Source organism: Sorex araneus, chromosome 4 (assembly GCF_027595985.1).
Source record: "Sorex araneus isolate mSorAra2 chromosome 4, mSorAra2.pri, whole genome shotgun sequence".
Lineage (NCBI taxonomy): Eukaryota > Metazoa > Chordata > Mammalia > Eulipotyphla > Soricidae > Sorex > Sorex araneus.
The window spans coordinates 155,532,960-155,557,732 of NC_073305.1; the positions used below are offsets into that span (position 1 = coordinate 155,532,960).

The following is a 24,773-nucleotide window of genomic DNA, read 5'->3' on the forward strand; positions in this document are numbered from 1 at the left end:
TTATATTAAATAATAGATGTTTTTAAATTATTAAATTAAAGAATAAATAAATTAAAGAATAGATGTCCATACAAGAGATAGTGAAAAATGCTCATATAATTAGATAAATTAAAGCATTAGATAAATCCACATGATATATGTATCTTAATCTACAAGATGAGCAAATGTATGCAAATATGAAAGCTAAGATGGGGTGACTGTTTACAGGCCCTGGGTGCCCATTTCAGGATCCAGGAATACTAGTGTAATATTTGAGTTTATTATCCAAATGGAAACACAAGATTAAAATCTTTCACTAGAAACCTCATACTTTGAAAGTACTGCAGCAAGAGCTAATTTGAGAACTGCTTTAAAACATTGTTAATATTTGTTATAGTTAATATATAGTAGGAGGAAATATTAAGAAAGTTATGATTTCATGTGATGAAAAAAGAAAACAAGTGATTACTTACACAAAATTAATAAGAGTGTTTTGAGAATTGTTGGAATATTCCATTGTTCCCTAGAAGTTTTGTGACTCCTAGTGTCTGATCACTAACCTCAGCAACCTTAGAGCCTATACTTTTAAAATATATTACTGAATAATAATCAAGAAATAAGGAAAAATTCACCACACAATTAACCATCAACCACCACATACTTTATAATAATTTGACATACAACAGTGCAAAGTTATGTTGGTAAACATTGAAGAATCATGAATGAGAGTATAACTTATGTTTTATGTTGGAACCAAATAGACAAAAAATATTTACCTATTGTATGTTTACTTATTATTCCGAGTTTGATTTACTAGACATCACAGAGCCTTGCACATGCAAGGCATTTGGGAATTAAATTTCAGTGGAGGAATATTGTTACAAAAATCTCTGGGGCTGGAGTGATAGCACAGGAGTAGGGCGTTTGCTTTGCACACAGCTGCTTGGGTTCGATTCCCAGCATCCCATATGGTCCCCTGAGCACCGCCAGGAGTAATTCCTGAATGCAGAGCCATGAGTAAGCCCTGTGCAACCCAAAAAGAAAAAAAAAAAAAGACAAAAATCTCTAAGATAAATAGTATCAATTTTTCCAGACAAAAGTCAATAATAGTGAAAGAATAACAATTCCTTTTTTTTCTCTCTTTTTGGGTCACACCCAGTGATGCACAGGGGTTATTCCTGGCTCTCCACTCAGGAATTATTCCTGGCGGTGCTCAGGGAACCATATGAGATGCTGGGAATCAAACCCAGGTTGGCCGCGTGCAAGGCAAACACCCTACCCGCTGTGCTATAGCTCCTAAATAATATTTTCCGAGGAGTATCTATCTCTGTACTAAGAAATGACTAAAATATTACAGAAATTACCAGGCATAATTTTTTTAGAAACTTAAAAACATAAAACAAAATCATGTTAACTACATTTCTGTAGTGAAACGAAGGTACAGAGAAGTCATATTTGTATTATAATATTCCATGGGTGTAAACTGTAGAACTGGAATTTAAATTAAAGAGAGCATAACTTTAGGACCTGTGAGAATAAAAACACTTTTTCTTGCCATTGAATCTAAGAGCCATGTGGACAGAAGCAGAGATGTGCAGTAGAGTACCTGTCTGACAGACACTGAAGTCAGGCTTGCTAATAAAAGATAAGGGTGGTGATTTAGTACAAAGGGCACACTTGAAAGCCAGGCAGGGAAATGTGAGTTTACTTTGGATATCCAGTAATCAAAAATATAAAGAGTATTAATGAAGAAGATGTTGACCACCTATTATATCCACACATAGAAAAGAAAAATAAATAATCTAGATAAATAATGTCAGCAGCATGTTTGTAAATTAATATTTAAGCAGTAGATACTTAAATATTTTATCATAGAAGAGGTTTCAGTAAGTGAGTATCCCAAACAAAGGGACTTCCTTTTTAAAGGATGTTGGTTGATCAAAAGTACCTTAATTTTCTTTAAATTCCCATTCCTTCTTGATTCAGGTCTTGTGTTGTACTCTCAGAATTCATATAATAATTGCCTATTTCCACTTTTATATTTTTACAACATAGGTGGGTTATTTAGTTTTGGGCTCAATTCTTTTAACTATGACATTACCTACTCCCTGGGATCCAACCAGAGATCAACAGGAACAAACACGTGATGAAGCATCATTTGGATATTAACTTGTTCAAAAGAGGCAGTGGAGGGGCTGCCGTGTTAGCACATGGGTAGGGCATTTGCCTTGCACATGGGAGACCCGGGTTCGATTCCCAGCATCCCATATGGTCCCCTGAGCACCGCCAGGAGTGATTCCTAAGTACAGAGCCAGGAGTAACCCTGTGCATCACCAGATGTGACTCAAAACGCAGAAAAAAAAAAGAGGCACTGGACACTATAAAAGATTTGGAGGTGTCTCCATAAGAAGATATTAGGAGCAACTTTTGATCTCTGTATTCATGCTAGGCAATTTTCAGTGCAGCAGAATTTTACACTTCATTAAGTGCTGTTAGGAAGTTGTAGCAATTCTGTCATTCAATATTCTAGTGAATGTTGTCTTTTTTTTTAATTTTATTGAATCACCCTAAGATAGTTACAATCTTATGTTTGGGTTACATAGAAGAAATTAACAGAAGTTTCTTCAAAAAAGAAATACAAATGGCCACAAGGCACATGAAAAAGTGAATGTTGTCTTAAAGAAGGGAAAAATAAAGGCAACCTAAAGCTGAGATGTGATTAGTAAAAAGACAACAGTCGTTCTTAACTCCCTAGAAAATAAAAGCATTGGCAGTTTTACAGTCTGCTTAGAGACCATAGATTCGTGGGATTTTTGATAAAATTATGGAGTGGTGTCATGTTTTGTTACATCCATCACTGTCACCGCATGACCCCTGTTTCATGGGAGTGTTCATGTGATTGTTTGCATTCAGTAAGAGAACACAGTCGCTGTGAGTGCCAGGCCTGCTCTCACCAATACTGAGATTGACCAGCTAGTGTTCAGCCAAGGCCCTGGGTCAAGGGCGCTTGTCTTCTTTGTTACCTGCAAATTGGGCTTCTGTTGATTGAAATGGAACACTAAACAATCAGACCCTGCTCATTTTGAATCTGCTTCTGCAGGCCATGTGCTCTGCAGGCAGTTTTTTAACCCTCCGCAGATGACGGATTTCTTGGGCACGAAATGCAATGATATTTATCTCATCTGATTGTTGCAAGTTAAAGGAAGCAAAAGAAAAGGCCTAGTACACAGTAATTTCTCAACAAATGATTCCAGTTTTTATTGGCTACCTTAATATTCCACATGACGCTTTGAGTATAAAAGTGCAATTTCATAGTTCTCCTCCTGCCCACCCCCTTTCCTCTTTGAAGAAAAGAAGGGCAAGGTATTTGTATAATATAAAGAAAAACTGTGTTCTATTAAATGTTCAACCCATGATCACTGCAAGGCCATTCACTAAAATGTCCATGGAATCAATCTTTTCCAGCATTTGCTCTCACCCCAGCGAGCCCCGGAGAGACTAATTCAGTTGGCAGAGGGCAATCTGAACACGCTTGTGACAGAGATGAATGAGCTTCTGACCAGGGTAAGTTGGCAAAATTGTGAGAGTTCTTCAAATGGATCAAGCATATTAGGAAAACGTACTTCAAATTTCTAAAATGAAACATTCTGTCTTCCTAATTCTCAACTTCTTGTATGAAACAGATGTTTTTTATCTATTGATATTTGTTTCTCAAATAAGATCCTAGAATTGGTGGTGCAAATAAGGTTGGAATGTATATTTAGGGAATATCAGGGACATTATCTAAAAAGACCAGAATTCAGAGTATATTTTGAAAACTATTCATAGTAAACTTTACATAAATTCTGAATACCAAACACATTTTCTCTGATTATGCAAGAAAAAAAAAAAAGAAATGCAAACGCTTTTAGTCTCTCTTCTAGACTCTCTTACTTCATGGAATTTTTGCATTTGTATAGAATTATATTCTAAATCAGTATTCCTACACAAAGAGAGAAATCTTATTCACTTTGAAAACATAAAGCATTCAAGATATTTTTAATAGTCACAATGTAAAGTCCATTTATCAAACTTTCTAAGGAACTGAGTTTTAAACTTAAGAAACTGCAGAAGAGTTACGGCTCTTTTTTCCGAGAACGAAGAAAAAAAACATAAAGTCCGCCATCTAGTGGTTGGAAAGCTGTATGGACAGCAAAATCTGCCTTTAAGACCCACTTTGATTACATAAGCGTTTGAAATAACAAAGAAAATAGGAGCTAGAAAGTTCTTACAGATTATATGTTCATATCTTTTTTCCTAGGAAAGATTCTTTGTAGCATGTAAGTGAAATGGATTAGCAATGGCAGCACAATTCACTGAACTTAGGGAGCTGAATAAAGACCCAGTTTCCAGAATCCCATCGGGCCAGTCAGTGTGTTTTCAAACCAACCTGCTGCTGGTTTACGAATATTTCCACAGGGAAATCAAATGGGCTTCTGAGCACATATGCTAAACAATGACCCTGATGTTACAGCAGCAGCCAAAGACTTGCAGAATTGTATAATAGCAATGTGTAATGAACAGATATAACTTAGTCTCTTACCAAACATAGTTAGATATTAATTAATGTGTACAGTTATCTCATACTAATTGTTTATTTTGCATATGTGGGAGAATACAACTGAATAAGTAATTTTAAAAGTATCAGAGCAACGTTAGCTCAATTGAATAACCACGATGAATGCTTACCGCATTCATTCCAGTTACAGCTCAGATGGGAGATAAGAGGTGTCTCTGTTTTCATGAACCTTACATTTGTGTACATAGGTGTCTATGAGCATCTAGTTGTGTAGGGAGTCATTATAATAACAACTACACTTACAACTACCTGTAAATACATAATAGCACATGAACTGAAAAAGAGGGGTAAAAATGTACCTGAGAAATATATCTGCATTAAATAATGTAATTTGATTAAGAATATTTGGGAGGAGGGGCTGGAGCGGGTAAGGCATTTGCCTTGCATGTGACCGACCCAGGTTTGAATCCCAGCATCCCATATGGTCCCCTGAGCACCACCAGTAGTAATTCCTGAGTGAAGAGCCAGGAGTAACCCCTGTGCATGGCCAGGTGTGACCCAAAAACCAAAAAAGGAAAAGGAATATATTGGGGGAAATGTCATGCAAGAGTTGGCAATTCATTCATTTACTCATGCATTCATTTCATTAAAATGTATGTAGGATCTTTCGTGTTCTAGGGTAGGCACCGTTTATTATGACACACGCTGGGGATAATGGTGTAAGCAGCCCTGAAAAGATTGTCCTCATGGAGCTGATCACAGTAATGATCTGAGCCTGCTAGAGACAAATACTTCACCAGGAGAGTCAGATCTTTATGAGAACTTGGATTACAGTCTTTCATTGTTCCAGCAGTCTCTTTTATATTAAGTTTGTAAAAATAGACTGTACTTTAGAGAAGTGTAAGTTACAAAACAAAACTTACTGGGCAATGTCATCTGTATCCCTCCTGCTGCTACATATGCGAGGCCTTTCCCGACATAAGCATCCCGTGGTGCTTCGGCTGTTAAAATAGATGAACCTACGTGGACATGTTATTTTCACTTAAAATGCATAGTTTACTTTTCAGTCCACTCAGTTTATATTCTGCGTTTGAAAAAAACGTTTAATGCTTTTACTCCACCATTATAGATCACAGTGTAGTTTCACTGCCTTAAACCTTTGTGTTCCACCTGTTCCGCCTTGCCTCCCAAACTCTGGCAACCACTCATCTTCTTATTATCTCTTGACTTCTGCCTTTTCCAAAATGTTAGATAGTTGAAATCATGCAGCCTGTAATATTTTTTCATGTTGCCTTTTATCAATTACTTAGGATATATTTAGGGGTTTTGTTTGTTTCTATTTGAGGGTGATGCCTGACTGTGCTCTGGTTTACTCGGGCTCTGCACTCAGAATCACTCCTGGCAAGCTCTGGGTACCATATGGGACCATATCTAAGTTTACTATGTCTTCTTCGTGTCTTTTTATAGTGTGATAGCTCATTTCTATTTAATCCTGAATCTTACTTTCCACGGTATGAATGCATTTAGTTTATTTCCATTCACCTAATAAAGGACACCTTGATTACTTCCACACTTCTGGCAACTCAAGTAAAGCTCTTCCTAATATGTGGACCAGCATTTTTCGTTGTTAATGTCTTGAATTTTGGTAATTCTAATAGGTGTTCAGGGGCATCTCATTGGGTTTTTTAGCTTACAGTTTTCTAACCTATAGGATGATGAACATAATTTTATATTATCTTCTCATTATAAGCCATGCTTTTCTTTCATAAAATGTTCAACTCTTTCTATGAGCAGGATATTTTTGTCCTTTCTAAAAAGGTTTCTTTAATATCGTGGCCTGCAAGCTAGTGGTGTATAGAGGTCGTTGAGGGGCCAGAAATATGGAACAGCAGATAAGGTGCTTGCCTTACACATGAATAACCTGGACTGGATCCCCCACACCCTATATGGTTTACTGAGTCTTGCCAGGAGTGATCCTAAGTAGAAAGCCAGGAATAATCCCTGAGCACTGCCAGCTGTGGTGAAGGAAGGAAGGAGGGAGGGGGGAAGGAGGGAGGGAAGGAGGAGAGAAGGAAGGAAGGAAGGAAGGAAGGAAGGAAGGAAGGAAGGAAGGAAGGAAGGAAGGAAGGAAGGAAGGAAGGAAGGAAGGAAGGAAGGGAGGGAGGGGGAAGGGAGGAAGGGAGGGAGGGGGAAGGGAGGAAGGGAGGGAGGGAGGGAGGGAGGGAGGAAGGAAGGAAGGAAGGAAGGAAGGAAGGAAGGAAGGAAGGAAGGAAGGAAGGAAGGAAGGAAGGAAGGAAGGAAGGAAGGAAGGAAGGAAGGAAGGAAGGAAGGAAGGAAGGAAGGTCTTTGGGATAAGGGCATGAATGTAGAGTTCTTATACATAAAATTAGTGTCCATAAATAGAAGATGAAAAATAAATCCTTTTCACTATTACCTGAGAGGAAATAGTGAAAAAAGGCTTTTTCAGAACAAACAAACTGGTTTTCACCAGTATCCCGCCCGCATAGCAAAGCCAAGCTAACTACCCAGGCATATTTGGCGTATTCGGTATGCCATAAACTGTAACAAGTCTCACAATGCAGATGTTATCGGTGCCCGCTTGAGCAAATCGATGAGCAAGAAGATGACAGTGATATACAGTGAGACCCAGACTTCAGTTCTATAGGAAAGCAGTCAGAATGTTTGTAATGTTTTTGTTGGGTTTTTTTTCTTAAAAAATTATTGAAGAGTCATGATTTACAAAGTTACTGGTAGTTATGTTTTAGACATATTATAATTCAACATCAATCTCTCCCCCAATGTTAACTACCCTTGACCAGATTCCCTCCCCATTCTGACCCCCACTCCACCCCCGCCTGTCAATTTGATGAGCACAGTACAGTGTTCCAGTGGTTGCTGCTTAGATGTCATATTTTCAGTTCTGACTAATCTGTGTTTTGGGTATGTGGCTATATTCAATCTGGTATTATTTATTTTATATAGCATCTCAGGCTGGGATATGTCTTTTTCAATTTTAGTAGGGTTTCCTCCTTATTACTGGCTTTTCACAGTACTTTTCACACTTTGAATAGTAATGGTCCTTTATCAGCTAAGTCTTTTGCAAATATTTGTCCCTTCATTCGTGACTTGCTTTTTCATTTTCTCTAGAGTGTTTTCCATGGTGCAAGTGATTTTCATTTTAATGAAATCTAGCTTATCAATTATTTGTTTTATGACCATGACTTTGATGTACGTAAACAGTCATCACCACATTCAAAATCATCTAAATTTTCTACAACTGTTGTAGTTTTGCATTCTGCATTTAGTATATTATCTAATTTGAGTTTCCAGTAATAATATTTTAAGTAAGTTTTTATTAAAATAGTTGTAGATTCCCAGAAAAGCTGCAAAGACAGGACAGTGTTCCCATTTAACAAATACTTTGTTGCAATGTTAATATCGTATTACTGTACATCTGTCACAACTAATGACCTAGTGTATTTATTTCTATTAACTAAAGAGGGTATTTTATTATTATGTTCAATTTTAACTCACTCCTTTTTTATTGTCCCAAGATTCTACCCATAACACTATGGTTATTTGTCACTATTTTCTTAGTCTCTCTAGATTGTGACAGTTTCTCAGACATACCTTTTTTTTTTAAAGTGTTTTTAACAGCTTTGACAAGTTCATGTATTTTTTATGATGTCCCTCAAAGGGGACTTTCTCATGATGGGAATGGAATTATAGGATTTTTGGAGAAAGCCTTAGTGCAAAAGTGCCTTTTTAAAAATCATATCCCATTAACAAACCATGCAATCAACACGTTTCATGGTTTTTGATGTTGATCTTGATCACTCAAATGAAGTAGCATTTGCCAGCTGGCTCCACGGGAAAGTTACACTTTCTTCCCCTTTTCGTGCTCCAATACTATTTTCCTCTGTCCATTTCTTAGAGTTTGTAACATGATAAAAATAAACATAAATATGCAGAGAGTTTTCAGCAGGTCAGGCACTCACCTTCACCTTGTATGTGGCTGATCAAGGTTTGGTCGCTGGCAACATATATGTTCCCCTAAGACCCTCTGAGTGATCCCTGAGCACAGAGCCAGGATTAATATCAATGTATAGCCAGGTTTGTCCCCCAAACAAACAAAGAGACAAAAATTAACCTACTGGGAAGTGAAATGGTATAACAAATAAGGTGCTTGCCTTGCATGCTCCTGACCCAGGTTTGGTCCCTGACACCCAATGTGATCCCTGAGCTCCATCAAAAGTGATCCCTGAGTACAGAGCTAGAAATCAACCCTAGCATTGCTAAAAAATAAATAGAAAAATGATAAAAATGAAAACAAAAACGATAAAAATGAAATAAATATGAAACCTGCGAAACCCCAACATTTCCATAATTGGAGTCAGACTAGGAAAGGGAAATCCCATTATTAATTTTATTAATTTTATCCCTCCTACAATTATAATTTAAAATATAACTATAGTCAAGACCTCAAATATCCAGGTAAGCACAGTTCTGCTGTGGTCACTTACATGATATTCTAATGCATTTTAAACAAACTTAAAATAATAGAATGTAGCAAACGAATCATAGCGTAAATAATTAAAATATTCAGCAGTATCAGGCAAAGACCACTGTGTCTTCCACTCATGCCCATGATAAAGCACATGGGAACAGACTGAAAAGTACAGCAACTATCAATGCCCATAGCTACATTGGAGGAGATACAGCTTTAAGGACTAGAACAGCACAGTGAAATTACCTGGTGACAAGTACCACCGGCAAAGGTTGAGATATGATTACTCTGAGCTGCAGGATGGGTATGGCACTTTCCAAGGTCATTGACATTAAATGACTCTAATGTCAACTGAGATGAAGAATTTCTATGAACAGTTTTATCTGATGGCAATTCTCTCTCATTCTCTCTCTCTCTCTTCCTCCTCTCTCTCTCCCTTCTCTTCTCTCTCTCGTCTCCTGTCTCTCCCTTTTTCTCTCTCCTCTCCCTCACACTCTCTCCTCTCTCTCCACTCTCTTCTCTCTCCTCCCCCCTTCCCTCTCTCTCTATATATATACACATATATAATAAATATATAGATATCTCCTCTGTATATATATTGGTAAATCCAGTTTTTTGTTTTGTTTTGGGGCCACACCCTGCAATATTCTAGGGTTCCTCCGAGTTCCCCACTCCGGAATTATCTTTTTTCTCTGTTTTGCTATGTGATAAAACCTTTCCTAATTTGTTAAAACATCTGACAAGTTTTATGCCTGCATTGCATAACTAGTGTGGGAGCTTCGCTCTTTCTTTTAAGTGCATATATTTTTTGTGCTCTTTTTTGATGAATAAAGTTTCTAAATAATCATTTGTAAGGAGAATAATATTCCCCCTCCAAATAAACATTAAATGCTATGAAAAAACTGTATTTGAAAATTGTAATTGAAAACATTAAATGTAATGAAAAAAATGTAATGAAAAAATATATGAAAAAATTGTTAATATATTCACAGAATCAAAATACTGCATGATCATATACCTTGAATTCTTTTGGACTTGTTTTGAGCCCATACCTGATCATCCTCAGGACTTGCTCCAGGCTCAAATCATATATCTTTAATTAAAAAAATATATATACATATATATTATATAGATATATATAGATATATATATAGATATTCAGGGCTAGAGCAACAGCACAGCAGATAGGGTGTTTGCCTTGCACGCGGCCGACCAGGGTTGATTCCCAGCATCCCATATGGTCCTCCGAGTACCGCCAGGAGTAATTCCTGCATGCATGAGCCAGGAGTAAACCCTTGTGCATTGCTGGGTGTGACCCAAAAAGCCAAAAAAAAAAAAAAGAAAAAATATATACATACATATATATATCTTTTTTCCTGTTTATTTCCTCACTTAGAGTTCCTAGAATATGGGATCCATATTTAGCATATTCAAATTGTCCAACAATGTATGTGGAATACTGAGATGCTTTTTTAAAGACAACTATGAGCTTTTCAAATTTATAGCTGATATTCTGCTTTGTCCCAAGACAGAGATTTTTCATGTTTCCTTTAGTTTCTAGTGTAAGGAATCTTTGATATTTGGTTAAGTTCTGTTAATTCTAATTTACCTTTCAAACCTCAGCACATGAAACATGCCTGAGGAGAGCCGTCTGAACGCTTCTGATGTGATGAAATTCATTGTACAACTAATACTACTGTGTTTTTCTCTTTATAAATTTTTTCACATGATCATTAGTCAAATACCTCTCTGCAGAACCAGAGTGTAAGTTCTTTAAGGGCAGAAAAAAAATTTCTCACTATAGATTATTAATAGTGTACTCATCATCACTGTTCAAATGTGTTTAGTTAATTGTGAAGCGTTTAATAGCATTTTAACAACCAGATGAAAGGTGAAGAAACTCAAAAGAGTCTATTTATTTGAAATGTGCTAAAATTAAGCACAAGTTTATTTATAATGGTATTCAGTTGTATATTTTGCTTTATTTGATAAACATTTGCTAAATGTTTATTTCTGTGAGGGGAAAATACAAAAACAATTGACTGAACTCTATAAAGTTTTATCAGATTTAAACTGGCTTATATTCTTTAACTGCCTATTGAAAATCAAATTAAGATAAGGAAATCCCAGAATAAAAGTATTTTTTAAATGTATGCACTGACAATACTTTTTTAACAATGACTGATTTATATTTTTTGGTGTTTGAGTGCTTATGAAGTTTCACAAATACATGGCATTACATTCTTTTAAATGAAAGGAAACGATAGTATAACAAAAAAGCATACGTTGTTTTTGTTTGGAGCTTTCCAAAATGACTGCTAAAGTATTTAGGAAAGAATTCCACATGATGCCATGGGGTCAGTTATTGTTTCTGACTCTTTCTTTGTGTGTTGTCTGTCCTAATATCTTTCCCAAAGACCGCTTCAGCACTTAGGTACATTTTATATCTGAAGATGAACCTTGAGACAAGCATATAATTTTTTTTAGGTCCGAAATTTAATTTCAGCAGAAAGCATAGAAATCTGCAGATACAAAGGTGGGAGGTATCTGAGCAATGTTGTCTATTCAGTAGTTTTAGTGGCTCCATTAGATTTGCTTTTCACATAGAGAAGGTTGAAAATGAAAGACAGTAGAAATATCCAACAAAGAAAATTATGTGCAGATTTAAAGAGGAACAGTGAGAACAGCTTGAGCAAAAGCAAGAGAGAAACAGCAACATTGTTCAGGAGTAAATTAACTGTGCCTAATGGCAATGCATGCTGTCTAGATGAAAATACTTTTATTTTTTTAAGGGGAAAATAAAAGGAAAAATCAATACTTGAGTGAACTTGAATCTAAGCAACTGGTAATCAGAAGTTAAGAGAGATACATTTAAGTTAGGGCATTAGGAATTGTTTATAAGGGCAGACTGAAAAGACTGCATAATGGAGAAAATTGAATATCCAAAACTAACAAAACCAAGGATGATGAATAAAAGAGTTTGTACAACATATTAGGATAAATGAGAAGACATTTCGAGCAGGATACCCAAAGGAAAATAGTAAGAGAGAAGATGGGTAAGCATGGGCATGCAGTTTCATAGACAGAAAGAAGAGTCTGCTCAAATCAGACAGATTGTTCCTACCAAGCAGCAGTTAGCATTCATCTGAAGTTTTATCTACTACTGGTCCTGATGAGAGAGATTTTGTGGATTTTGCGCTCACAATGATATCACTATCACCACATTCCACAGCTCAGAATGCATTCGTTTATAAACAAGCTTCATATATGAATCCCACAGTAAATATTTGAACAAGGATAGCTTTGAATTTAATTCCAGGAATAATACAAGATTTAGAGAGGTGAGTGGGACCACACTCAGTGGTACTGAGGGACTAGACCTGCTGAGTGCTCATGAGTCACTCCTGGTGGTGCTCAGGGGAATACTATGTGGTGTTATATAGGATATATTGTTGTTGTTTTTAATATCAATCTAGGGAACAGATGAGCCAACTATGTTACTCATCTTGTAGAATGCTAATATCCTAAGTTTTACGCCTTTTGATGCCAGGACACTCACACTCCTCCTTCTTGTCTGTACAGAAAGAAAGTCACCTTTTGTGTGCACTGTAATGGCCCTGAAGAGTTCTTTTGATCCCTGATCTTTATTCCCATCAGCATGGTACTTAGAGTTTAGTTATCATAGGCCCACTTAAAATATCATGGAGCTTGTAACAAAAACCCAGTGTTGTTTAGACTGAAGGGTCTCAGATCTGGTATTCTCCTAGCATTCATCTAAACCTCTTGAGAAGTTTCCTATGAGAGTAAAAACTGTCCAGAAAACTACCCAGCCTTCTACATTTGCTGGCAACTATAGCACTAGGCATATGGCCACTTTGAATGGTATCAGGAAGGCATATGGACAGAGATTTGTTTCCTCCAACAGGCTTTAGAAGATAAAGTTGGTTTGATTATAATTGTAGCTGCCAATCATCCAACATCTTTGACTCCTGAAATTTGCCAGCACTATGCATGGCTCTCTGCAGACTTTAAAAAATAATCAAAAAGACAAAGCCCTAGTTCCCAAGGGAGAGATAAGTTCGGTATGGAAAAATACTTAACAAAGCAATTACCTACTTTTCTGATCAAAGTCAATAGTGATGGTTGTTTTTGAAAGTCTAAGAATATAGAATGTGCTCAAATAGTTCACAGAAAAGTTGAATTAGATCTGAATCTTGCAGCCTGCATTTATTTATTTTGGATGAGTGGTGAAGAGTTACAAACAATAATATGAACAGAGGCTTTTACTGGGAATGCTCAAAGAAAATTTGGTCAGAAGAGTAGATGGTAATACAGATAGCACTGTAGCAGGGTAGTCCCATTGTTAGTCAGTTTGCTCGAGTGGGCACCAGTAACATCTCCATTGTGAGACTTGTTACTGTTTTTGGCATGTCGAATACGCCATGGGTAGCTTGGAAGATCTGTCATGCCAGCGGGATTCTCTTGGTAGCTTGCCGGGTTCTCTGAGAGGGAAGAAGGAATCGAACCCGGGTTGGCCACATGCAAGGCAAACACCCTACCCGCTGTGCTTTCGCTCCATTCCCAGGTAATACAGATAGCAAGATTAATTGGTAAAATGCTGCTGAGTTATGCAATTAGTAATATCTATGTATGCTTTGGTATCATACTATGAACTGGCTTCAAACTGGCTTTAAATTTGATGAGCACATTCAACCAAGTTTCTGCCCTTTAATCTTTTAGTTGTAGAGCACACAATAAATGGGGAGTGATTCTGCTATGTCTGGTGCTATGAAGGAAAGAATCTGCTGCAGCAAAGATAGAAACCTAAATAAGTACCTCAGGAATGTGCACACCGAGAGGAGATACGTTTTGAACAAAACCTGATAGATGGGTCAAGGGGATGGCTCAGCACACTAGAGCACAGGCTTCCCATGCAGAAGCCCTGGTGAAATCCCTGCTGCCACTTGGTCCCTAGCACCAGTGACAGCAATTTCCAAGTCTTGAGCCAAAAGAAGCCCCTGTACTACTAGGTACAAAACAATACCTAAACAGAACACTAGTGGATGATATGTGAAAATGAATCACTGCACATGCTCATGAGAAACTCATTCCAAAATAAGACAGAGGAATATGAGAAGGTCCTAAGAAGAAAGTTTGGCCTCTTTTATAAATTTTATTTTAACTTTTTATTAAATCACCGTGTGGAAAGTTACAGAGTTCTCAGGTTTATGTCTCAATCATACAATATTCAAACACCCATCCCTTCACCAGTGCCCATACTCCACCACCAAAAACCCCACTATACCCCCCGCCCCCACCCCTTACCCCCTACTGTATTACTAATGAATATCACTTCATTTTCTCTTTACCTTGATTGCATTCCATATTTCACTACAAAACTCACGATAGTTGTTGGAGTTTCCACCCAAGAGAGACAGACCTACTACCAAGGAAGCATTTGATAATTAGTTTTCCATTGCTGGAAATGAATAAATATGTAGCCCCACTGCTACAAGTACATAACTCTTCTTCTTCTTTTTTTTTCCTTTTTCCTTTTTTTTTTTTTCCGTCATCCCCCTTCCCGCGCCTCATAGTATGGTGTACGCCATGCCATGTCGGCCAGCTTGGGGCTTTTACTTAGTTCACAGTCCAGAGAGGTGGCTGCTACATTAATAACCTTCAATATTTCAACAAAAACTTACTGTTATTATTCAGAGTTTCCCCCCCAAGTCAGACCTGTTCAGAAGGAACCATTTCACATTGCTGACAATTATAAATGTTAAGTCACGCGGACGCTGCCAGATTTGGATTTCTGTATAAAGTCCAGTGAAAATTCTGCCAGAAATTACATAGCCCAGCTCATAGACCCAGTGCATTGCTGTTCTGGGGACATGGTTGGGAGCACTTGCTGGGCTCAGAAGTCATCCATCTGGCTCCGGATGTTGGGCGTAGAGCAGCAGAGCGGCCGTGCCATGGCCACCCGGTTCGAATCCCGGCGGAGCGTGAGCCGGACTTTATTCACTTTTAAAGTAGGCAGAGAGACTGGTTGCACAGGGTTTGGGTGATAGCTTTTTAAACCTTGTTTCTTATCATTAGGTGTATATGTTTTTTGATGCTTTAATATTGAAGTACGCTTATTTGTATCACTGTATCACTGTCATCCCATTGCTCATCGATTTGTTCGAGTGGGCACCAGTAACATCTCTCATTGTGAGACTTATTATTACTGTTTTTGGCATATTGAATACGCCACGGGTAGCTTGTCAAGCTCTGCTGTGGGGGGCTAGATACTCTGGGTAGCTTGCTGGGCTCTCTGAGAGGGGCGAAGGAATCAAACATGGGTCAGTTGCATGAAAGGCGAACACCCTTTCGCTGTGCTATTGCTCCAGCCCATGCTTATTGATACTGAGAGTAAATGTTCTTAATAATTACTCTTACACATTACTCCATAGAATAGTTAGGTAAGTAGAAGTCAGGGCAATGAATACTATTTTAATCATTCAGAATATTAAAGAGACAGTATATCAGTTTACATTTATTTTTCAGTTAGATACTTCAAACTATTAAGAGGAAATAATGATGGTGTGATATTTATGTAAATTATCGTCTTATAGATAAAATATTTATAAAGCAAAAAAAAAAGCTCAAATTACTATGTGTATTTTTCCATAATAAGAGTCTGTTGGTGTTGGTCATACATTAATTATTAACATCTTAGTAAACTGGCCCTGAGAATTTAAGATCACGCTTTTTATATATCAGGGCAGAGAAGTAGCTCAAATGATTTGTGTATATGCTTTGCATGAGTGAGTTCCAGGTTCAATTCCTGGTAAAACGTGGTTCCCTGAGAATCACTGGTGTGACCTTGGGACACAGTGCTGGGATTAACCCCCAAGCAGTGCTTGATATGGGCCAAAATATAAAGATGCATAAATAAATAATATGTCATGTGTGTGTCATGTGTATGTGTAAAAAGTTAAAAATCAAATCTGTACTTCATGTCTAAAGATAAAAAACTCATTAATAATTCATAGCATTTAGCACTTTTATTAATATCCTCCAAATGATAAGATATTCAGGCTTAAAACTATAGAAATGTTAAGACTTTCAATGACTGTCTATCCTTTTATTCTTCTATTTTTGATACTAATACTTGAAGATGGAAAAATTAGATGATAATAGTTGGACCTTTTATCTCCCTTTTAACAAAACCCTGAATTTTTCATGAATAAAATTTCTTATTGTTGCAGGAAATTACAAAATTTAATACAATTCCTATAGTATATCTTATCATGGTCTCTGATGGACAGCACTTTAGTCTATTTTAAGTTCAACTTAAAATTCACTTGTGTAAAATAAATTTGATTCTCTGGGAGTGTCTAGAATGCAAGCATTTTGATAGGAGATTATAGAGTGTGAATACTCTGCCAACTTGGAACATATTCAAATTATACTGAGGCAGTTTATGATTCCTTCATTCATTATCTATAGTTAAATTATCTCTATCCTTTTAAGAAAAAAATAGTCATAATTTTAGAAAATATACATATGCATAGAAAAATGTAATGGAAACCTATTTCAAGGTGCTCTAAATCCAATAGGATATTGTAAGAAACTTTTGTTGTTATATGTGCTTATTAATTTTGGCAGAATATATATTTATATATTATTATATATACACATAAACTGTGAAATGGGATCTATTGTGTCAAATGACATTTGCAGTATTAATGGGAAATCTTTGGAGACGAGGCCCTTTGGGGTTTTCTTGTTTTACTTTGTGGACAATGATGTGTGGTTCTAAGTCACATGGAAAAAAGCATTACTCTCCTTTAACATTTTCCTGGCATTTTTAGAGTATGGTAAAACAAGCATTTACTCCTCAGGAACTGGGCATCTCTCCCTCTTTGTCTCTTTAATTACCATATTGATTTAAATGGAATCTATAGGATCGAACTTATTGAGACAAATCGCCTGTGCCTCCTTCATGAGATCATTGCCATGGTCCACACTCTTTTAGTAAATAAAATATGAAGGAAACTGCAACATGTGGCGGCTGAGAAATCCATTAAGGACTTTTGGCAATAGTAGCTTCGAGATATTTTTAAAATGTGTTTTATTGCTTCTCCTGTGCCATTTTATATAACCTGGCAGGGAGGGGGTGCTTAAAAAGACCAAACATAGCTCTCTGATTTCCATTTAATGAAAGAAGTAATAAAGTTTAATTGTATACTAGAGCATAGGGCATCATTTCCAGTACAACTGATCAATAATTCATCGATTGCCTTTGGCCCAAAGTAATATTTGAAAGAAATTATAGGCAGTGGGAGCTTATCTAGTGGTAGCTTTCTCATCGCTATTAATTATGATTTTCCTGATTTTGGATCATTAGGCTACCAAAGTGACAGCAGATGGCGAACAAACTGGACAGGATGCTGAGAGGAGCAACACGAGAGCAAATGCTCTAGGAGAATTCATTAAGGAGCTTATCCGGGATGCAGAAGGTAATATAATAGTCACACTTTAATCATTTTTTTTCTCCCAAAGGAAAAATATAGAAAGGAATTGCCCAGTACTAAGATTCCTTTAGAAAGAGATCACTGTATCACTGTCATCCGGTTGTTCCCGTTGTTCATTGATATACTCGAGCAGGTGCCAGTAACATCTCCATTCATCTTAGTCCTGATATTTTAGCAGCATCTCCTTACTCGTCTTACCCAAAGATTTGAGGCTCTTTCAGGGGTCAGGGGAATGAGACCTGTTATTGTTACTGTATTTGGCATATCGAATACGCTACAAGAAGCTTGCCAGGCTCTTCTGTGCAGGAGGGATACTCTCCATAGCTTGCCAGGCTCTCTGAGAGGCATATATATGTATATATATATATATATATTCACATATATACGTATATATATGTGTGTATGTATATATATGTATTTCCCTTTATGATAATGTGTTGCATGAGGAATATGTTAACTCATGCGTGAGGCTCGGCCCGAGCATGTGGAAAGCGGCCTGGAGCATGGCGACAGTGGGATAGTGGAGGTCGGCTGCCAGGGCTGGGTTCCTTGGGGGGAGGGCTCTCACCCACCCCCCTCTGGGGCATCCCTGGTGCAGACTCCAGTGGCATGATTACGGGGGCCTCATTTTATGCTCCCTTCCAGGAGAAGCAGCCGTGAGTTCTGGAGGGTGGTAGAGGGTTCATAAATCCCTCTGGAATGTTCACTTTTCATCACTACAACCAACTATCCAACTATCCAGACCTTTGTGTACTCATTTTTCTGAGCCACACCTCACAGTGCTCAGGTGTTATTGCTGACTCTGTACTCTGGGGTCATTCCTGGCATATTTGGAGAGCCATATGCAATGCCAGGTATCAAACCCATTGCAAGCACATTACCCACTGCACTGGCTCCATCCCTATACATTTTTTAAGCCCAGCTTTTCTCCCAGGTATATTATTAAATTTGAGAATTCAAATTTACCTACATCTTTACCTACATTCAATGCATTATTCAAAGAAAAAAATAGGTGTCCAGAGAGACAGTACAGGAGGAGGGCATATGTTTGCTTATGGCCGACCTGGTTTCAATCCCAGCAGTCATCACAAAACATCTATATATGTTAACAAACATTTATATATTAACCAGGGTTCTCTCTACATAGTAGCTAATCATATGTTTATTTTTTATCTTTAGAGACATTTGAGGGTTCTAAATCTGCTAAAAGATGTAAGAGTTGTAAAATTTTATGTACTTATATAATTTTTTTAAATGCAATTACAAAAAAATGTACAAAAATACTATAAAAATTCCTGGAATAAACTACGTTGCTTCTAATAGTGTTTTGTGTTTTAGGGCCACAACTGGTAATGCTCAGGGGTTACTCCTAGCTCTGCAGTCAGAAATTAATCCTGGCGGTGGCTGGGAACTATGTGGAATGCCAGGGATCAAACCTGAGTCAGCCGCATGCAAGGCAAGCTAACTCCAGACCCTATCCAGTTACCCTTCTAGCCTTGCTTTGAGAGAAATAGTTCACTATCACTATCACTATCATCCCGTTGATCTTCGATTTGCTTGAGCAGGCCCAGTAACGTCTCCATTCATCCCAGCCCCAAGATTTTTAGCAGCCTGTCCTTACTCATCCTTCCCGCTGTACTATTGCTCCAGCCCCATCACAAGGAGTATTTGTTTCATACCTGTGATACTGAAATAATTGTAAATGTTAATATTTTTTTCTGGTGAATTCATCAAAAAGAGTCATTAAAAAAATAAAAACATAAAATTATATATAAATTTAAGAGTGATTATATAAGCAGTCAAATAAATTTTGCCTAAGATTTATATATATATATATACTAATATCTTATCAGGTTAAAGAATTAAAGACAAAGGAGAGAAAAACTCATCAAAGCTTTAAATCGATAATACAGTAAATTCATATACTTATTTTTTCTCTCCACATTATAATTAAGAATAATATTAGTATTCTTAGGTTTTATTAGTGATAATATAATTCCATATTAAAGCAAATGCTTCAGTCTGGCATTTGCCTATTTCAGTTAATTTTTAGAAATATGCAGTACATTATTCATCCTCTTTCACTTGTCAATCAATTCATATTCTAACATAATAAAAGATAACCAACTTCTATTAATCATGAAAATTTTTATCTCACTATAATTTTTAAAGTTTATTGTTCTATGATTCTTTATTGGGCTGTGAGTAAGCTACTTTTTATTTTTGCACTATTAGAATTAACGATGACCATAAATAAATAAACCTATTATTGTTTGTCATGACATGTAATAGAACTAAGTGCTAAAATCTTTCTTTCCTATTTTTAAGTCATAGTAGTATTTTCTATTCTTAATAAACATACTCAACAGAAGTAATATTTTTAGTATAAAAATCAATATTAGTTCATTTAAGGAATGAACTTATTTATAATTTAAAGATTCCTCTTTTATGTTTTTACTTTGATCTCCTTGTACCTTGACTACTAAAATGCTTATAAATATATTTTTGTATCCACTGCACTGAACTTCTGATAGGGCTTTTTGTCTAATAATGCTTCTCCTAATTTGCATTCCCTTTTATATTTACTTCTATATTTTTATATTAATATCATTTTAATTTAAAGAAAGCTTGAAAGTGTTTTAAACTCCTCTGAAATTATATAGAAATTAATTAATTTATATACTTAGATACAATAATTTTTATATTATGGAAGACAAAGAACTATATGCTATATATTTATATAAAAGGCTCAAGGATACATCCATATTTAGCTTTTAAAACTTGGAGATTTTTTAAAAGGTAATATGTAATGTAGCACTGTAGCACTTTTGTCCTGTTGTTCATCGATTTGCCTTCTCCGCGCAGATCCCCCATTTTCCAGTAGCTAGGTGGTCACACCCAGAAACTGTCCCTGACGCTGTGTAATCCCATCAACAGCCAACATCCAGAGACTATAAAACCAAACTCCCAGAAGGAAACATTTTATAGCCTAGTTCTCCTCTCAGAGAACCTGGCAAACTACCGAGAGTTTCCTGCCCACATAGGAGAGTCTGGCATGCTCCTCGTGGCATATTCTCTATGCCAAAACCAGTAACAATGATGGGTCTCATTCCCCTGAACCTGAAAGAGCCTCCAATGAGGCACTGTTGGGAAGGAGAGTAAAGAGAGGCTGCTAAAATCTCAGGGCTAGGAAGAATGGAGACCTTCCTGAGACCGCTCAAGAAAATCGACCATCAACGGGATGATGATGATGATAGTGATGATGACCTCTACATTATTAAAATAAAACTTAAAATATTTCTTCTAAGATCAGGTACAAGGAAAAAGTGTTGGATCTCATCACTCTTATTCAACATAGTAGCACTGTCATTCTGCTGTTCATCAGTTTGCTCGAGCGGGCACCAGTAACATCTCCACTGTGAGACTTCTTGTTACTGTTTTTGGCACATTGAATACACCATGGGTAGCTTGCCAGGTTCTTCCGTGCGGGAGGGATACTCTTGGTAGCTTGCCAGGCTCTCTGAGAGGGGCAGAGGAATCGAACCAGGGTCAGCCACATGCAAGGCAAATGCCCAATCTGCTGTGCTATGGCTCCAGCCCATTCAACATAGTATTAATACTAAATTTAACTACAGCATTTTAATGAAGAATAATTAATAAGAGACATACAGATTGGAAAAAAGGTAATATTATCAATATTTACCCATAACATAGTAATATACATAGAAAACTCTAAAAAATTATAGTTGGATAATTATTACAGACAAGAAGCCAATGCAGTTTAAAGGAAGAATAAAAAGAAAAACACAAATAATATGTTGTATTTATATATGCAAATAATAAATAGAAGAAAAACAATGGAAAACCATGACACTTATTGTTACTCCAAAAAGGAACAAATATCAAGTAGCAAAAAAGAACAAATATCAACTTAGTGAAAGGCATAAATGACAAATGGTAAATCTATATATGAGGAGCAATAGATGCTAAAAGAAAAATAATATTCCATGTTCATGGATTTGAGGAATTAGCATTGCTAATGAATTAATCCTAATGCTGAAATTTCTGTTAGTTAAGCTACATTCAAGTGTAAGTCACTAGTAGTACATGCGGGCATCAATGTGTTAATATGACCATCCAACCCAAAGTATTATTTACATTCAATAAAATCTCTATCGAATATTCAATGGAATTCTCAGAACATAAAACAAATATTACTGAAATGCATGTGAAACTACTAAACTATCCAATTGCACAGCCCAAGCAATAATAAGCAAAAAGAAGATGTATATACAATGTTCCCTAACTTTAAACTTTTTTATAATACTATAGTAATCAAAAGAGTGTGGTAGTAGAATAAAGGCAGACACACTCTCATAGAATTCAATTTTGTATTCCAGAATTATACCCTACTATATAGAGAAAGCTAATTTATGACTAAAGAATCTAGAGTACACAAAAAAAGTAAAGAAAGCTATTTTAAGCAAATTTCCTTTGGAAAACTGGATAGCCACATACAAAGAATGAAATTGAATCACTCTCTTGCACCATGCCAAAGTTAATTCAAAATAGAACAAAATTTAGATGTTGGCCCCCATATTCAAAACTCATTGAAGAAAATATAAGCAAAGCACTATGATAGTTATTTATATAACTTAATTTACAATTTATATTTTAGACTGATATAGCAAGGAACAAAAATAAACAAAAGATATTACATCAAACTCTAAAGATTCTGTCCTTCAAATAAACTAAAACAAAATTCCATCCTATTGAGTGCAAGTGTATATATATATATATGTGTATATATATATATATATCACTGTATCACTGTCATCCAGTTGATCATTGATTTTCTTGAATGGGCGCCAGCAATGTCTCCATTCATCCTAGTCCTGAGATTTTAGCATCCTCTCTTTACTCATTCTCCCCAGCGGTGCCACATTAGAGGCTCTTTCACGGACAGGGGGATGAGACCTATCGTTGTTACTTGGCATATGAATGAGGGCTTGCCAGGCTCTGCCGTGTGGGCAAGATGCTCGTACCTTGCCAATTTCTCTGAGAAGGAGAACTAGGCTATAAGAGGTCTTATAGCAAAAAAAAGACAGTAGATACAGTGCACATGGAGAGTCCCCGCGGCTTCCTGCTTCAACAGTGCTTGGACAGACTTGGCACTCGTTCCCCCCATCACCACCCGCTGCCACCGCCGGCCGCTCGCTGCCTGTCCTGCACCACCACCACCACTGCCACCGAGGCCTCGTCCCATCTCAACCCCCTTGCAGGTGCGCCAGAGCTACCACCAGGACTCAGAGGCCAGCTTCAACCACCAGATCAACCTGGAGCTCTATGCCTCTAACGTCTACCTGTCCATGTCTTACTATTTTGACCGTACAATGTGACCTTGAAGAACTTTGCCAAATACTTCTCATGAGGAGAGAGAACATGCAGAGAAGCTGATGAAGCTGCAGAAACAGCATGGTGGCTGGATTTTCCTTCAGGATATCAAGAAACCAGATCGTAACGACTGGGAGAATGAATTGAACGCAATGAAGTGTGCATTGCATTGGGAGAAGAGCGTGAATCAGTCACTAATGGAGCTGCACAAACTGGCCGCCGACAAGAATGACCCCCACCTGTGTGACTTCCTGGAGACTCACTACCTGGATGAGTAGGTGAAGGCCATCAAAGAATTGGGTGTCCATCTAACCAACCTGCACAAGATGGGGTCTCCGAGTCTGGCATGGCGGAGTATCTCTTTGATGAGCAAACACTGGGTCACAGTGACAACGAGAGCTAAGCCTTAACTAAGTTGGCTTCCCCGAGCTATCGGTGACCTCTGGGCCACCCGAATAGCACATGCATGTTGGGGTCACCCTGACCTTTTCTATAAGTTCCAAAGCATCCATTTCAGTCTTACGATTTGTATCAGTCCTTCAAATAAAGTAATTTGGTACCCTCCCTCCCCCCCAAAAAAAGATCAACCTGGAGCTTCCAAGAGTGTCATTTTATAGTCTCTGGATCTCGGCCATTGATGGGATTACACAGGCAGGCGGGCAGTTTGTGGGTGTGGCTGCCAAGCTACCGGAAAATGAGGGGTCTGGGTGGAGGAGGCCCAGTCCTCATCCAATCAGACCTTAAGATCTCAGCCCCAGGTCCTGCACACCTGGGTTCTTCTTCTGGTTCCTTCATGTGTGAGGCTCATTCAAATGTGTGGAGAGGGGCCTTGAACATGGCTGTGGCTGGGTTCTGGAGGTTTTTGGCTGCCGGGTCTCTGCTCAGGGCAGGGAGGGAAACTCAACCCACCGTGCTCCAAGGGGCCTGTGTCAAGACAGCCAGGTGTGGGCGGGGGCAAGAAACTCTGGGTTGGAGCGATAGCACACAATGGATATATATTTTCCTTTGGATATATATATGTATATATATATATATATATATCCAACAAATAGCTGATAATCAAGATATATAAAGAGCTCATGTAACTTAACCACAACATTAAATAAACCTCACCAAAAATAAAAATAGAGGGAAGAATTGAACAGACATTCCTCCAAGAAGACATGCAAGGGGACAACAGATTTATATAAAAAATGGTCATCCTAATTGATTATAAGAAAAATAAAACAATAATGAGAATACTTAAGAACAGCCTATATCAAAAATACCACAGACAAGTGCTGGTAAGGACATTTAAAATAAGTACCCCTCATCCTCTGTTTATGAAAATGTAATATAGGCATTTCTTTAAAAAAAAAAGAAAAATTAAATGTAGAACAATCATATGACCCAACATTCTACTCTTTGGAATCTATCCCCAAAGCACATAAATATTAATTTGAAAAAAAATTATATTCACACAAACACACACTTACCCCCCAATATTCATTGCAGCACTATTAACAATATCCAAGATCTTGAAACTACCCAAGTGCCCATAGAAATATGAGTGGATAAATATGCGATATAAATACATAATAGAATATTACTTGGCTATATTTAAGAAAGGATAAACCCTTGTCATTTGCAAAAACATAATGAGCTGGACTGGAGAAACTTAACAAAATAAGTAAAAGGAGAAAAGAAAATAGCATATAATCTTACTAATATGTGCTATATAAAGAAGAAAGTCTCTGGGATCAGGGTGGAGATAGGTCAATGGCCTCGAGCACTTGACTTGAATGTGGAAATACTTTTTCTGGCAACACCTTCTTGT

The 24,773-nt window shown here is 37.2% G+C and overlaps 1 protein-coding gene and 1 pseudogene across 1 annotated transcript in view; both read left to right on the plus strand.

Moving 5' to 3' along the window:
• LAMA2 (laminin subunit alpha 2) overlaps positions 1–24,773 on the plus strand; it is a 645,380-nt gene that overhangs the window by 484,506 nt on the left and 136,101 nt on the right. Inside the window, exons 34-35 of the mRNA XM_012932852.2 lie at positions 3,445–3,543; positions 17,437–17,548. Coding sequence (XP_012788306.2) covers positions 3,445–3,543; positions 17,437–17,548 — 211 coding nt within the window. The remainder of the gene's footprint in view (positions 1–3,444; positions 3,544–17,436; positions 17,549–24,773) is intronic.
• Positions 22,113–23,360, plus strand: LOC129404201 (ferritin heavy chain-like; annotated as a pseudogene).